The sequence below is a fragment of the Antedon bifida genome, chromosome 4 (assembly GCF_963402885.1).
Source record: "Antedon bifida chromosome 4, ecAntBifi1.1, whole genome shotgun sequence".
NCBI classification, from domain to species: Eukaryota; Metazoa; Echinodermata; class Crinoidea; order Comatulida; family Antedonidae; genus Antedon; species Antedon bifida.
In genome coordinates, this window is record NC_136229.1 from 9,218,564 (window position 1) to 9,235,943 (window position 17,380).

The 17,380-nt window shown below is 32.8% G+C and overlaps 3 protein-coding genes across 3 annotated transcripts in view; 2 read left to right on the forward strand and 1 right to left on the reverse strand.

Annotated features, from left to right (window-relative positions):
• Positions 1 to 7,241, forward strand: part of LOC144839476 (uncharacterized) — a 24,053-nt gene extending 16,812 nt beyond the window's left edge. The window contains exon 6 of the mRNA XM_078694849.1: positions 7,088 to 7,241. Within this exon, the coding sequence (XP_078550975.1) occupies positions 7,088 to 7,129 (42 nt within the window). The 3' untranslated portion in view covers positions 7,130 to 7,241. The remainder of the gene's footprint in view (positions 1 to 7,087) is intronic.
• Positions 7,242 to 9,745: 2,504 nt separating this feature from the next.
• Positions 9,746 to 15,310, forward strand: LOC144839473 (uncharacterized). Its single transcript, XM_078694846.1, has 6 exons — positions 9,746 to 9,978; positions 10,489 to 10,645; positions 11,789 to 11,848; positions 13,827 to 13,952; positions 14,670 to 14,792; positions 15,174 to 15,310. The coding sequence occupies exons 2-6, from the start codon at positions 10,490 to 10,492 to the stop codon at positions 15,213 to 15,215; spliced, it is 507 nt and encodes a 168-aa protein (XP_078550972.1). The 5' UTR covers positions 9,746 to 9,978; position 10,489; the 3' UTR covers positions 15,216 to 15,310.
• Positions 15,311 to 16,165: 855 nt separating this feature from the next.
• LOC144839161 (uncharacterized) lies at positions 16,166 to 17,302 on the reverse strand. The gene has a single exon (XM_078694475.1). The coding sequence runs from the start codon at positions 17,300 to 17,302 to the stop codon at positions 16,166 to 16,168; it is 1,137 nt and encodes a 378-aa protein (XP_078550601.1).
• Positions 17,303 to 17,380: the final 78 nt, after the last annotated feature.

Sequence of the window (17,380 nt, forward strand, 5' to 3'; positions counted from 1 at the left end):
TGAAATTGATTTGACCAATCACGACACGTGGATCATCCGAAACGTCCCCTGTGATTGGTCAACTCGACACTTGCGTTACGCGTCGTTACGTTATGTCCAATTGGGAACGATTGTTAAGTTTTTATCTGCTCAAAAATATTAGTCTGTTTGTTCCTCTATTCGAGTGAAATTGTCTCAAGTCGCCTCACATTAGTTTTTTGTTATCAAGTACCCTCAAACCTTTCCCACCATCGACTATTATTTTTCTGTTCTATTGATCAGCCTCATATTGTATTTACCAAAGCATGAACACGAGACAGCTTCAATAATCAAATGTTTTTTACTGTTTAAACTACATTGTAAATAATAATAGATAAAGTATATCCAGCGGAAGATGAGATCAAGACAACATTTTTAAAGAATAGCCTTTTTCTGTGTTTTGAATATTCAATGTTGTAGTGTAGTAGAGTAGGCCTGAGGAAAATGTGTAACATAAAGCTGGCCTCAATAGTACAATTATGATTACCGTATTTGTGCAATCGATCAACGCCGGCTCTCGGAAAAGTCCCTCATACATTTATGTTGTTTATTTATATTTTATTATATAATTATGACATGTGCTGCTATAGCTATAGTTTTTATATTTGATCAGAGGCTTACGTAAATAAAGACAGCCTCGGATACAAGTTGTAGATTGTGCCAAATTACGCGAGTACAGTAAGCCTCAATTAAAGTTCAATAAAATCACATAGAATGTTACATCTTTATATATATATTTCATATTGTGGTATACTAATGATGCCGCTGCCATAGTTTTAGGCTATTTATTTTTATATTGATGTAAGCCTATATAGTATTTTTTTTAATATTTTATTTAAGTAAAAATGTACCTTTTTACAATAGATTGTTATATTATTTAGTGAATTGGTTTGTAAGGTCCAATTTGGTAACTTCATATGTCCCTATTAAGTCTAGGGACCAATTTGGCTACTCTTTGAGGTTATAAGGAATAAATTGTTGAGCCATTTGGGCCACACCTTAATTTGCTATAGCCTATATAATTATGTATACTCACCTGTTTATGTTTAAAGTGTATTTAGTTATGATCTAGCCTGAATTATGAGGCATTATCATTATTTAGTTTGTATAACTTTACTATTATTGTTTGCTATTGTCTTATTACTGAGAGATATTTTTGTTGTTTCAGTTCATCGGTTTATGAATGGACATTAAAGATTCGCATTAACAGTGTGCTTAAAATTATTGATTTGGCCAGAACATGGTTATTATTCAATAACCATAACAAACATTGTAATATCGCTGTTCAAGTGTTGTTGGTTATTGATCCTACCTAAGTTACACACTCAGAAAGCCTTTATGGCATGTTTTTTTAAGAACCGTGCATTTTTTGTTGGAGATAATATACCTACATTACATTAAAAACAAGATTTGAATACATTATTGTGTCCACAATTTGTTTATTTACACAGTGACAGTACTTATAGCGATTTTGTTTACAAAAATAAAAATATTTGTATCTACCTGCTTTATTTGAAAATTGTCAAATCGACTACTGTATATTTTTATGAATAATTTAATTGCTAAATTATATTTCATCACCAAATATGGTTTTAATATCCACATTACGCTTATAGTAAGCGACTTTTTATTTCTTTACACTTGGTAGATATCTTTATATATATTATTGTGTGTATAAAATGTGGAAATGCACTTCGACTACTTCACGAGTAGTTCAAAATGTTACAAAGTGCGACAGCAGTTATTACACAGTAGACAGTAGTATTACAGTATGTGACAATAGTATTACAGTGTGTGACAATAGTATTACAAAATGTGACAGCAGTATTGCAAAGTGTGCAGTATTACAAAGTGCGACAGCAGTGTTGGAAAGTGACAGTAGTATTACAAGATTGGTGCGACAGGAGTTATTACAGAGTGTGACAGCAGTGTTGCAAAGTGACAGTAGTATTAACAAGTGTGACAGGAGTATTACAAAGTGTGACAGTAGTATTAAAAAGTGTGACAGTAGTATTAAAAAGTGAGACAGGAGTATTAAAAAGTGTGACAGTAGTATTAAATAGTGTGACAGGAGTATTAAAAAGTGTGACAGGAGTATTAAAAAGTGTGACAGGAGTATTAAAAAGTGTGACAGTAGTATTACAGTGTGTGACAGTAGTATTAAAAAGTGTGACAGTAGTATTAAAAAGTGAGACAGGAGTATTAAAAAGTGTGACAGTAGTATTAAATAGTGTGACAGGAGTATTAAAAAGTGTGACAGTAGTATTAAAAAGTGTGACAGGAGTATTAAAAAGTGTGACAGTAGTATTACAGTGTGTGACAGTAGTATTAAAAAGTGTGACAGTAGTATTAAAAAGTGAGACAGGAGTATTACAGAGTGTGACAGCAGTACAGCATTACAAATAGTGACTTTTTTACAGTGTGAGTCCAGTTAGTAGATATTTACCACAACTTGTATTGACGTCATGCCTCCTTATTAACAAGGATTATTGTCAACCACACCAAGTTTAAATATACTCAGTCCAATAAATATATAAGTCAAGTACGATGAGTCTGTGTGTAGTCATTTTTTTGCTTATAGGCTACGTAAGGATAATTAGGTAAACTAAAATAGCCACCTAATTTTGACTATAGTAGTTCACTACTATACTAGGTTTAATGAATTTTTCTTTGAATGACCTCCAGAAATGTCTTCATAGACGTTTTTGAGTCAAGAATATTATATATATATATTTCAAATAGGCCTACAGATCTCTCATGTCTTCAGATGTTCCATCTGAATGCAATTTATTAGTGAGTAGTGTTGAAATTATTGAAAGTACACTGGTTGGCTCAATTCGTTCAATGTTTTCACACCAGGATACAAGCAGCGTCAATAACAACCGCGACCTTGAAATAGTATTGATATATGACATCGCAGTATCAAATCCTGGTTATAAACTTCAGCCGCATTGAAAGTTATTCATTAATTCATCGGTATACAGTACTAGTGATTGCTCGCACACAAGCAGCGTAGCAGTTACATTTGTGTAGGCAGGCCTATTATTCCGTTACTTATAAGATTTGTTTAGAAGTCTTTATATTTCTGTCTTCGTGGATCTTCCGTTAAGGTTGGTTTTTTTAAATCAAGATTTTACCATTCAAATTTTATAAATAGTACCCATAACATATTCACGCTGTGTGAATGGGGTAGTATAGGCCTACCTACGCCTCATATGCAGTTCGTCATCCCCCAACCCTAATGTTACATACAAAACACAAATTGGTTTTGTTTAAATTTTACTCAAACATTTGGACTCATTTTGTGACTTTCTCTATCGGAGGTAATTCCAAGGGTGCTAATTTTAGTTAACTATATAATTCAATGTGTCTATTTATCGTTGCTGTAAACGACATGTATTATTGTCCTGCGGTACGTACATTTTGAAATCGCCAGTTTTTATTGTACTGAAATTATATTATGTATTCGAGAACCGACCAAGATCGTACGTGAGCGAAGAGAGCGTACCATCTTGGCCTATAAGAGGCGATGGTGTAGAGTAAGCCTATTCCGACATAGGCCTAACTGATGTTTGTTTATGCTAATTTATTATACTAACCTTAGGTTTGCTTTCCACAGGACCCACGCAAGAACGTAGACTCACTGCGTAAGCTTGTTGACCAATGCAAAGAGTCCTTCCAATAAGCCATCGATTGTGATTGGTCAAATCAAGTTTATTCAATGTATCGTTTGTATATTATAGATTCCATTGTTTTTTTTTCTAGAATGTGTGGGGGAAATAATTGGTTCTTGACGATCGTCAAGATAAGTTCATTACTCTTGATGCTACTTGGCGCAGCAATCATTGCTCTTTCAAGTATTACTATGTTGGATAACAATCACGTGTACGCCGGTATTCCTGGCGTAATCATTGGACTAATCGTAAGTGTCTGAAAAAAGTTAAATCAAAACGGGAATGAGGGATAGAGACGTGGAAAGGAGAGTGGGAGAGGAGAGAGGGAAGAGAAACCGTGTCGGGTGATTCCACTACGTCGCACTGCCTAAAGCTTGAGAAAATGATAATCACGTCAAAGAATTATAAGGCCTATATTTCCAATGACCAATGTCCGTCATTTCCAGCTAGCGTTACGAATACAATAAGGTTCTGAGACTCCGCAGCAGTTTAATTTTTCATTTTTTGGCTTAATGTCATGTTTTTGTATCACGTGCACCTTGTGTGTCACCATAACCGACGTTGTCGTGACTAATGATTAATAAACACGTTATTGCTTAGCACAGCTCATTTGTGAAATTATATTTTTAATACTTTTTGATAAGCACATTTATTTCGGAGTTATTACACGGAGTACCGATCATACATTATATTTTTATTATTATATCTATACATTTTCAGGTTGTTTTGGAGGGCGTCTTTGGCCTGATGTTTACTTTTAATCGACAGAATAGATGTCGGGTAAGTACAAACAAATACGATTATTATTAGTGTTTATAGTTCACCGATATTAAACTGTCGTGGGTAAATAATATATGAAACAACAGTGCAAGTTTACCATAATATTCGCGTAGCAAAGTAGGTATAGAATTCCAATTAATATTAATAATCAAATATTGAGAAAGTATTGGATAAAATAAATAAAATAGAAAATAATAGACTACCTTAATATAGTGATATAACCAAACTCAAAGATCGTGGGCGGAAAAATGGCAAAAATTGTTAGGCGTTCTGGATAATTGCAGTTGTGATTAGGCCTATATGTGGAATAGTTTGTTTAATGAACAATTTTACCTATTATTTCACAAAGAATTAGGGATTTTGCATTGCAGAAATCAAGTGAAGCAATTAGTAATAATAACACGTCTCAATTTTTACAAAAATATTAAATTTGACAATTTATACTATCACGCTTTAGTTATCTTGTCATAATCTTTGATTGAAAAGGGCGACATTTAAAAATTAGAATAGAATAATATTATGTTTTGTGATCAATTAAGATTAAAACAAACATAGGCCCCCATTATAAAGAAAACCCTGTATGAAATAATATAGATTTTATTATGTGAAATTGGCCGGAGGCCATTGTTTATTGATATAAAAGAAAGAAAGAAAGAATAAGTACACGTATCATAATCAGGCCCCTTTTCTCTATTTTATTGTTGATAATTTATTAATTAATCTCAAATTAAAACAGCGTATAATATGTTTCTCGATTTAATGTTTTTTTATGATTGTGTTGTACATATTTATATCTTTGTTAAACTTTAATGTAAAATGTCCATTAAATAATGAATAATATGCACCCGATTCCCCTGCAGATGTCACTAGTCACTGACTATCGCAATGATTACGTCGTGAGGTGGTTTCCCGAGTAAAATCAAAACGGTACTGGGTATGACCAACTAGCGTTCTTGTCACCAACTAGTCATCCATTCATAGTGCTGATGTAGCAGCCTATCTGTACGGCGACCATAGAATGTGACCCGAGACATGACTAACCACGACTTTTAGTTGATAAAAGATTGAAAAAATTTGTTAAGAAAAGTTGTACTGTATGTGGATGTTTAATGAAATTATGTCAATATTAATATTACTATAATAACAATTATGGATTATTGCCAACAACCGCACCAAGTACGATGCGTCTGTGTGCAGTCAATTCTTTTGATTTGCTTACGTAGGCCTACGGATAATTAGGTGAATCACGTAGCAACCTAATTGTAAGTGAATTTTACTTTGAATGCCCTCCACATTACCACGTAAAATCTTCATAGGCGTTGTTGAGTCAAGATATATTTATTCAAATAGGCCTACAGATCTCTCTCATGTCTCATTATCTAAATACAATTAAAAGTGATTAGTGTTTAAATTATTGAATGTACAGTTGACTCAATTTGTATTATTTTATAATTATAATTTTCAACCAGTCAATAATATTACTATGATAAAAATAATAGGAATAATACAAGTTTCACAGTGGTTTAAATTTTACTGTCATTGACATGGATATTATTGTTGTTCTATGTCAATTTTGCGTTTATTAATATTCCCAAATTCATTGGCGACAATGGTACAGCATTAATTCCGACCAATATGCTATTTTTGTGTATTTTTATGTTGTTCTTTTTAGAAAATAACTGCTCTCGTGTTTTCAATTGTGACAATTGTTCTGTTGCCATTTTGGATAATTGCATTCGTTTTTTACTGGGCGCTTAACGTTTCTAACATATCAGAGTGTGGAGAAGGATGTGTAAGTATAGACCACTGTCTGGTATATTTCTCCCATTTTGAAATAAAAATAACAAATTTCCAGATAATACGATAAGACACTGATATGGCATTTCTTTTTTAAGTTGAGATGTCTTGATAAAAATCACACAATTATTATTTTAAGTGAAATTTGTCGAAAAAATAAGTATAGGCCTATCATTATTTTTAAAATGTCGTCAGGTATGCCTAATTGTACATTAACATGCTTTAACGTTATCATTTTTACAGATTACTTCAGATACGTATATCACCGGCGGGTTGACCCCGTCGTTACTTGGAATCATTGGTATTGTGCTGTCTTCTTATCAGGTCTGCTCCATGTGCCTGCTGTGGTGATAATATCGTAAATGATGCACATTTAATAAACCCCTAATAAATCTAAAAGAACCTAAAAAATAAAACGTTGGACATGGAGGGTAAGAGTGGCAGGGATGGTGTATGGAGATGTTGTACTGTAAACTGGAGAGTGGGTTTAGGGTTTGTTTTCCATGACTACTAGGATGCAGCGCAAGGACGTAAGCGCACTGCAATTAATTTGACCAATCACGACACGGGGATCAACCGAAACGTACCTTGTGATTGGTCAACGTACGTGTGTTACGCCTACATCGTTACGTTATGTCCAAGCTTAACGATTGTATCTGCCCAAAAATATTGGGTTGTTTGTTCCTCCATCGATACGATTGACCTTCTGTCGAAAGTATCTTAAATCGAAAAGTGCCTCGCATTAGTTTTTATGAATCGGCATTCCCTCAAACTTTTCCTACTATCTATTATTATTTTTTTTTTCGTTTTTTTTACAGAATTCTATTGATCAGCCTCATATTGTATTTACCAAAGCATGAACACGAGACAGCTTCAATCATCAAATGTATTTTACTGTTTAAACTACATTGTAAATAATAATAGATAAAGTATATCCAGCGGAAGATGAGATCAAGACAACATTTTTAAAGAATAGCCTTTTCTGTGTTTTGGTATCTTCAATGTTGTAGTGTAGTATAGTAGGCCTGAGGAAAATGTGTAACATTGTTAGTGATACAGTGAAAGGTCTCCAAAAATTAATAAATAAACTTGAACTTTATTGTGATACTTGGAAACTTACTGTAAACACTACAAAATCCAAAATTATGGTCTTTAAAAATGGCCGCAATTTAAGGAACATTGAAAAATGGAAGTATAAAAATATTCAATTAAAAATTGTTAATTCGTATAATTATCTTTAGTTAGTTATTTTTAGTTCAAATGGTGCATGGAACAACTCAATGCAACATAATCAACAAAAAGCAAATCAAAGTTTATTCTGCTTAAAATCCTTTATTTATCGTAACTTATCTTTTCTTCCAATAAATACATGGAACCATATTTTTGATGTGAAAATACTTCCTATTTTAACGTATGGAAGCGAAATCTGGGGAATGTCAGATAGCACAAACATTATTGAAAGAACACATACTAAAATTTTGTAGATATTCATTGCAAGTTGGGAAAAATGCACCAAATGCTGCTGTTACTTGTGAGTTGGGTAGATTACCACTTTCTTTGGATTGTTTAGTTACAGTTATAAGATTTTGGTTACATATTATTACTTTAGATCATGACAGATTCATTTTTAAGTGTTATGAGTTTCAACTTAGAAAAGTTTACCGTAATGAGAATTGTTGGGCACAACAGTCAAACACTTACTTTTTTCTACTGGTTTTGGTTATATATGGTTACAACAATATGTTAATAGTAAAGGTTTATTTTTGAGAGAATTTAAGTTGCGCTTATGTGATATTGAAAAACAAAAATGCATTAAAAAATTAGTTTACATAATAAGTTAAGGCTCTCTTCTCTTTATAAAAAAGAAATATGTTTAAGTTATCACTTGACCAACATCATTAATTTTAAACAAAGAAGATTATTAACTAAGTTACGTTTAGGGATATTAGAGCTAGAAATTGAAAAGGGCAGATGGGAGGGTGTAGAAAGGTATAAGAGAACGTGTAAATTATGTAAAAAGAACATTATTGAGGATGAATAGGCTATCATTTTATTTTGCAATGCACATTTTACAATGATTTAAGAAAAAGTTTTATTCCAAGATTTATTCGTGTTTTTCCTTCTATTAATAAGCTATGTTTATTACTTTCCAACACAAATTTTACTTATAATTTAGCAAAATACGTCTACTTTGCTTTTGAAAGAAGAAACCATTATCTTAAGTTATAGTTATTTTTTATTTGTTTGTATTAGGGCCAAAGGCCAATATACATTGAACTAATAAATTCCCTGAAAAGGGAAAGAAGATTATAGCCTCAATAGTACAATTATGATTACCGTATTCGTTCAATCGATCAACGACGGCTCTCGGAAAAGTTCCTTATAAAATTATGTTGTTTATTTTATTTTATTATATATAATTATGAAACATAACAAGAAAATTACACACCCAGAAAGCCTTTATGGCATGTTTTTGTAAGAACCGTGCATTTTTTTAAAGTATGGGGATGATAGACCTACATTAAATTGAAAAAAGATTTATTTATACAGTATCTGTTTATTTACACAGTGACAGTACTTACAGCGATTTTGTTTACCAAAATATAAAAATACTTGTATCTATCTGTTCTTTATTTGATAATTGTCGAACCGACTACTGTATATTTTTATGAATAATTTAATTGCTAAATTATGTTTCATCACCAAAGATATGGTTTTAATATCCACATTACGCTTAAAGTAAGCGACTTTTTATTTCTTTACACCTGGTAGTTGAAGGTCATACATATATCTTTATATATGTTATTGTGTGTATAAAATGTCGACTTCTGTCAGTTATTACACAGTGGGACAGAAATTATTACAGAAAGTGACAGTAGTATTATAGGAGTGCGACAGCAGTTATTACAGAGTGTTACAGATTATAACAAAGTGTGACAGAAATTATTACAGAAAGTGACAGTAGTATAATAGGAGTGCGACAGCAGTTATTACAGAGTGTTACAGATTATAACAAAGTGTGACAGTAGTAGGGCTACTACAAAGTTCGACAGGAGTATTAAAAATAGTGACATTTACGGTCACTCCCTAGTTTGTACCTGTACTGACGTGCCTCCTGATAAAGAATTTCGTTAGATTGTTAACAAGGATTATTGCCAACAATCGCACCAAGTACGATGCGTCTGTGTGTAGTCAATTCTTTTGATTTGCTTACGTAGGCCTACGGATAATTAGGTGAATCACGTAGCAACCTAATTGTGAGTGAATTTTACTTTGAATGCCCTCCACATTACCACGTCAAATCTTCATAGGCGTTGTTGAGTCAAGATATATTTATTCAAATTATGCCTATACAGATCTCTCTCATGTCCCATTATCTAAATACAATTAAAAGTGATTAGTGTTTAAATTATTGAATGTACAGTTGACTCAATTTGTATTATTTATATTTTATAGTTTTCAACCAGGATACAAGCAGCGTCAATAACAACCGCGACCTTGAAATAGTATTTATGTATTGTATGACATCACAACTATCAAATCCTTATTGTAAAGCGCGGTTTGAGACAACTGAGCGCGGTGAATGTTATTCATTCATTTCGGTATACTAGTAGTGATTCCTCGCACGCAAGCAGTTAACAGCGTACCAGTATGTAGGTGACCTATCATTAAGCCTTTATATTTTTGTCTTCGTGGATCTTCCGTTAAGGTAGGTTTTGTTTATAAATGTTTGACCATTTTAATTTTATGCATATTCCCATAACGTATCCACGCTGTGTGAATGGGGTGTAGGCCTATATACTGTACATACGCATCATATACCAGAAATGGGCAAATAAATCATCTGGATACATAATGCCTGCCTAATACGCATAAGCTAGTATAGCTAACAATTATAGCTTACCAGCGTAACTCTATTAGCCATTTACAGGCCTATAAGAGGCGATGGTGTAGATTAAGCCTATTCCGACATAGCAGTTAAAGGAAAAATGACTGATAGGCCTAACTGATGTTTGTTTATGCTAATTTATTATGCCAGCCACAGGACGCACACAAGGACGTAGACCCACTGCGCAACAAGCGAGTTGACCAATGCAAAGTGACAATTCGAATAATCCATCGCTTGTCAAATGTTCCTGCGTTTTGTCCTACTCAGAATCAAGCTTATTCAATGTATCGTTGTATGTATTATAGATTCCATTGGGTGTTTCTTTTCTAGAATGTGTGGAGAAAATACTTGCTTCTTGACGATCGTCAAGATAAGTTCATTATTCTTAATGCTACTTGGCGCAGCAATCATTGCTCTTTCAAGTGTTACTATGTTGGATGACAATCACGTGTACGCCGGTATTCCTGGCTTAATCATTGGACTAATCGTAAGTTTCTGACAGAAATTTATTCAACAGGAAGAAAACAGAAGAGAAGAAAAGATGAGAATTGTTGAGGAGAATGGGGAGAGAAATGGGGCTGGTAGGGGAACCGTTGTGATTTCCACCATAAGTGTTTCAAAGGGAATGAAGATGTAGTTTGGTGGTTAAGTTGCTTGCCTTCCAATCCCAAGGAGGTCCAGCGTTCAATCCTAACCTATAGCATCAAGGTTGTTACGCTTTCAACTCACTTCCCTAAGCCTCATATGAGACTATAAGCACGATAAAATATGATATAGTTTATCCATCCTGTAATTGGCGAGTTACTCGTTGTTGAATTCGTATGAAAAAGGGCCACTTCAAAGTATCAGACATATTATTTCCGAGTATTAAACACTTCATCTTCATTTCCAACTTGCGTAAAAATGGTATATGCAAAGGTTTTTAAAAACCATTAAACCAACAATGTCATCATAATTATTAATATATTGATTAATAATGTTTAATGGTTTTTAATTTATAAAGCGCAAAATACAAATAGTCTCTGCGCTGTTTAGCACAAGTGTAAAAATGAAAAAGTTGATTGAAAATTGACCAAGACAACATAAAAAAAGTCCGAAAACGGAATCTCACATCACCTCACTGTTTCACTAACTTGTCAGGACACATTAATTGTTTGACACAGCTCATTTGTGAAATAAAATTGTTTCTATGTTCTTACAAACTAAAGCCCTGGCTACATAATCAAACTAGTTTGACAAAAAAAGAATGATGTGACCAAATATGGTAGTGATATGCTTAAATATGGTAGTGATATGACATCATCATGTCCATATATGAGCACATCACATTTTTTTGTCACATAAAGTTTGATAGTGTAGACAGAGCTTAAAACTTATTCTTCGTTCGAACACGTTAGGTAACATTAGGTCCACATGGAGTTATATCGGAGAGGTTACTGTGTTTACACTGAGGTATAGGGATTAACCGATCGATCACACGAGCATTAAGTGATTTCAGGTATCATCCAAGTTTGGATCTATTTGTGCTTAGAGTGTGTAAACCACAGCTGTATCATTATGTTTCCATTGTATCTCTTTCCTACGCAAACTGTTTTATTGTATATTCATTATAATATCTCTACATTTTCAGGTTGTTTTGGAGGGCGTTTTTGGTCTGATGTTTACTTTTAATCGACAAAACAGGCGTCGAGTAAGTATGAGAAACAAAAACAATGACTATCATTGGTTTATAGTTCACCGATATTAAACTGTCATTGGCAAATCATTATGAACAAAAACAATAGTGCAAATTAAGTTGAATGAATAGGCCCACACAATAAAAAAAAGATTTTTCATCATTTATGAGCAGTCTTGTAAAGAATCAACTTTACTTCGTGGATAGCCTATATTAGTATTTTTTTAACTCAAAGGTATGCAAACGTAGGCCTAATCAAAGTATAATGTTTTTGTTATGCGTTTAATTCAATTATGGTAATATCTTTGTTTCACATTAATTTCATACATTAAAACGATTATATATAGTTTTTTATTATTGATAATTTAAATTAGTTAAAATAGTATAATATTAATTCTAAAACATATCTTAAATCAAACAGCGTGTTTCTCAATGTTTTTTTGTTTGATTGCTTGGTACATGAATTATTGACATATTGTAAGCCTACTCACTTCAACCTATACCAAATACGATAACGAAAACGGATGTTGCACATTTTGCACTGAATCAAGAATGATTACTGATTATAATAATCATAGATAATTTATTGAAAGTAAATTAAAAATGAGAGATCAATTTTGATAATAGCAGTTTTTAACTCTCCCTCGCCAAGCAACACGTACCTGTACTTCGTTCAAATTTACCGCAGTCATATTTGAATTGAATACGTGTGTGTGACGTATCAGGTTTTGTTTGATTCTAGTAAAATTTGTATACTAGATTTTTTTTCATCCGCGAAAAGTTTTTTTTTTTTCGTACACAAAAATGTTTCAAAAAGTACTATTAAACGATCGTTTAATAGTGCGTACTATTGCACGCCATGTGACCCACATTCGTCCAATCAAATGACAGGAATTTATTTATGTGTTATATAATATATTATATTAACATATACCTTTTTACGACAGGTTGTAATCTTAAAATCATATTCCGTATACTTCCAAAATCTAACCTGCATCGTCGTTGGTGCAAATTGATATTTTAGGATATTTAGTTGTCCGCACCTTAGCGGACAACTCCTTGTGATTGTATGAGATCATCATCAACTTTTTTTCTGTATTCAAGAAGTTCTTCTTTCTTTCCACCCCTATTTTTGTGCGTCGCGTTTTTCTAAAACGTGTAAACATAACATTTCGTAACTTTGTCAACGTATCGACATTCACGTGCACCTCCTATTTTTGAAAAACGTCAGAGCTGCGCAACGTGACTTGCGCGCGATTTTATGAATTTAAATGTTTGATCATAGATTAAAAAACAAAAGCCATTTTGTATTGACACTTGGTTCTAAGGTTATGTGTGAGTTTTAATTAATTCATTTAATATGTACATCATTGTTGGATGTCAAAAAAATAAATATTTAAACATAAGTAACATATATTATAACGTTTTTAATTTTTATTTATTTTGTTTTTTCTAAAATTTATGGATGGATAATAGACTCAACGTAGGCCTACAGTATCTCTTGCATTGTTGCATAGTTTAAATGTAGGCAATGGTTATTGAATCCTACTGTAATTATTTGTAGATAAAACATTTATTTTCAGGTCCAATTGTCCGTTCTGTTAGTATTCTTTAAAATGCCAATAGTAATAATAATAATAATAATAATATTATAAGGGTATTATTTTAAACCAATCAACAATCAATAAATCATTGCGTCACTCATGTTGGTATAATATTTACTGTACTGTTAAACACTTCGTACGCTGAATTTTCAGAATTAATCTTCATTCTCGTTTATAATACCGTTTACCAACAACCCCTTCAACTTCGTAAGTCTAAAATTTATAAGTTCAAATTTACCGCAGTCATATTTGAATTAAATACATGTGTGTGACGTATCAGGTTTTGTTTGATTCTAGTAGCATTGCGAAAAACTCCCCCAAGATGTTATTTTGGTGTATTTTAATATATATATTATATATATATATATATATATATTCTTTTTTTTTAGAAAATAACAGCTCACGTGTTTTCAATCGTGACAATTGTTCTGTTCCCAATTTGGATGTTTGGATTCTTTATTTACTGGGGACTTAACAGTAGTAGTATATCAGATACTTCGTGTGAAATAGGATGTGTAAGTATAGAGTACTGTTTGATTTAAACTTTCTCCCATTTTGTTTCTATAAACAAATTCCGGATAATAGGTGAAGACACAGATATGGAATTTCTTTTTTAAGTTAAACAAAATATATAGGCCTATATTATTCTAATTCAAATTTATTGATCTCCCTTATGAGAAGCATATAAAAACTGTACAGTAAAATAAAACACATCAGAATGAAGATTCACATGAATCATAAAAAGAAGATTAAAATGATTTTTAAAAATAATTTTCACAATGATTTTTACACTTTATTAACTTGTTAAAACAAGTTAATAAAGTGTCAAAATCATTGTGAAATTTATTTTTTTATGATTATTAGAAATTCTGGAAGATTATAATACTATTTTTAAAATGTCGTCATATCCAATATGCAAAAACCTTCCAATAAAATTGAAAATCCTATCAACAAGACAAACTTGTATGATGTACTGTATTATATTTATGTTACGTTAATTTCTTCAAACGACACGATTGCACCATAATTTGTACTAGATTTGAACATACGACTATTAGAGAATATACTTTGCGTTACCAACTGTATTGATAAAATACATCACAGTTACAAACCTGAATTTAACTAACCGTTTTAGAATTAGTATAATTATCACTCTTTAAAAAAGTGTAGATATTTTTCTAAACAGGAATTAAGTTTATGCCTAAATAATTGTAAATTGTCATTTTTAACAGACTTCTTCTTATACGTATATCACTGGCGGGTTGACTCCGTTGATACTTGGACTCGTTGGTATTGTGTTGTCGATTCTGCTACTTATCAGGTCTGCTCCATGTGCCTGCTGTGGTAATGATATGGTAATGCACATTTAATAAACTCCTTAATAAATAATTATCACGAATATAAACAAGTTGGATGGGTGGCGCACAGTAAGTTGGAGAGTAGTTCTGAAGCTTGGTTCCCACTACTATGATTCAGCGCAAGGACGTAAGCGCACTGCTGCAATATAGTTACCAATCACGACTCGAGATTCATCCGAAACGTCTGTGATTGGTCAACTCACTTGTGTTACGCATACGTCGTCGTTACGTTATGTCCAATTGGAAACCAAGCTTAACTAACGAGAGAGTTAGTACTCCATCCGATTGACACTCTCTCGAAAGTATCTTAAATCGAATAGTCATGCCTCACATTAGTTTTATGAATCGAGCGTCTAAAAAAATGTTTTTCTTTCACAGAATTCTATTGATCATCCTCATATTGTATTTACCAAGGCATGAACACAAGACAGCTTCAATCATCAAATGTGTTTTACTGTTTAAACTACATTGTAAATAATAATAGATAAAATATATTCAGCGGAAGATGAGATCAATTGATGATTACATATTATTGATGTATATAGATTTTTTATGGTTTATGTTTTATTAAAGTAATATAGAAATATAGTACTGTTGTAATAGTAATATTATACAAATAATGAATGTTTAATGGTACAAATAATGGCATGAGGTGAATGATGAAAGGTTATATTTCAACTGAGGCCAGGCGACAGGTGGCGCTGTTGTATTACACAGTAATTTGTATACTAGATGTTTTTTCATCCGCGAAACGTTTTTTTTTTCGTACACAAAAATGTTTCAAAAAGTACTATTAAACGATCGTTTAATAGTGCGTACTATTGCTCGCCATGTGACCCACATTCGTCCAATCAATGACAGGAATTTATTTATGTGTTATATAATATATTATATTAACATATACCTTTTTACGACAGGTTGTAATCTTAAAATCATATTCCGTATACTTCCAAAATCTAACCTGCATCGTCGTTTGTGCAAATTGATATTTTAGGATATTTAGTTGTCCGCACCTTAGCGGATAACTCCTTGTGATTGTATGAGATCATCATCGACTTTTTTTCTGTATTATTCTTCTTTCTTTCCACCCTATGTTTGTGCATCGCGTTTCTCTAAAACGTGTAAAAATAACATTTTGTAACTTTGTCAACATATCGACATTCACGTGCACCTCCTATTTTTGAAAAACGTCAGAGTTGCGCAACGTGACTTGCACGCGATTTTATGAATTTAAATGTTTGATCATAGATTAAAAACCAAAAGCCATTTTGTATTTTTTGTGGATTTTTACTTTTATGTTGAACCAAAGAAACGATAAGGAATAAATTACCTTCGTGACGTTTCGCCGACAATCTGTCAGCTGCTTCAGACTAAAGCCTGGGTTGGAATGGTCTGGTTTTTTGTAAGTGACGCTGAACAGCGCCACCAGCCGTCTGGTTGGTATTGACGGTAGAGCGTCTCCGCTGGCCCCCTCCTGCTTCAACTTTTTCCAGCAAACTATCATATGTATGTGGGAGGTCATACCCACCAATGTCTCTGTTGATATTATGTGGTCTTTTTCTTATGCAGATAGATTCTTTTATCTTTCTTTTGTCTGTCTGTGCTTCTTTTTCAATAACTCTCGCATTCCAATTTGGAATATGGTCATTCCCTATAGCGTGGTCAGTTATGGCTGACTTATGTAAAACCTGGGACGAAGAATTTCTATTTGCACGTGTTCTAACTACTTGGTTGTGTGTTGATACGTCTTTTTTATGTTCCCCAATTCTTGTATTCAGTGCCCTTCCGGTCTCTCCTATATATACTTTCTCACAGTTTAGACAGTTCACTTCGTATATAACTCCGCACATGTCTTCCGTTTTTATTCTATCTTTTGGGTGGACCAGTCCATTCTTTAATTTATTACTTGGAATGAAGAAAGTGTTCACTTTGTGCTTAGAAAAAGTGCGTCGAATCTTTTCAGAAATTCCGTGTATGTATGGGATACCTATGTGAGCTTTCATCTTCTCCATTTCTTTTCTTTGGCGTTCTTCTGGTTTGTTTTTTGACTTTTGTTCTTTTCTCTTGTTTACGACTCTGTCTACTGACCATTTTGGATAGTTACAAATTTTCAATGCTTTTCTAATGTGTTCCAACTCATGTTTTTTATCTTTCTCTTCACTAACAATTGTGTCTGCTCTATTCACTAACGTGTTAACCACGCTTAGTTTGTGTTCTAAGGGATGATTAGAGTGGAAGTCCAAGTATTGGTCGGTGTGAGTTGGTTTTCGGTAAACCTTGGTAGCGAGTGTTCCATCTTGTTTAATCGTGATAATCATGTCCAAGAATGGTATTTGTTTCTCTGACATTATTTCTGTGGTAAACTTGATGTTGCCCGACGGGTCAATGCTATCAAGATGGCGATTGAGGGGGAGAGGTGCATCTTTATGGACAATGGCAAAAACATCATCAACATACCGTCTCCAAAAACGTGGTTTGATGGTTCCATCTGCGCTCTTAATGGTCATTTTGTATTGACACTTGGTTCTAAGGTTATGTGTGAGTTTTAATTAATTCATTTAATATGTACATCATTGTTGGATGTC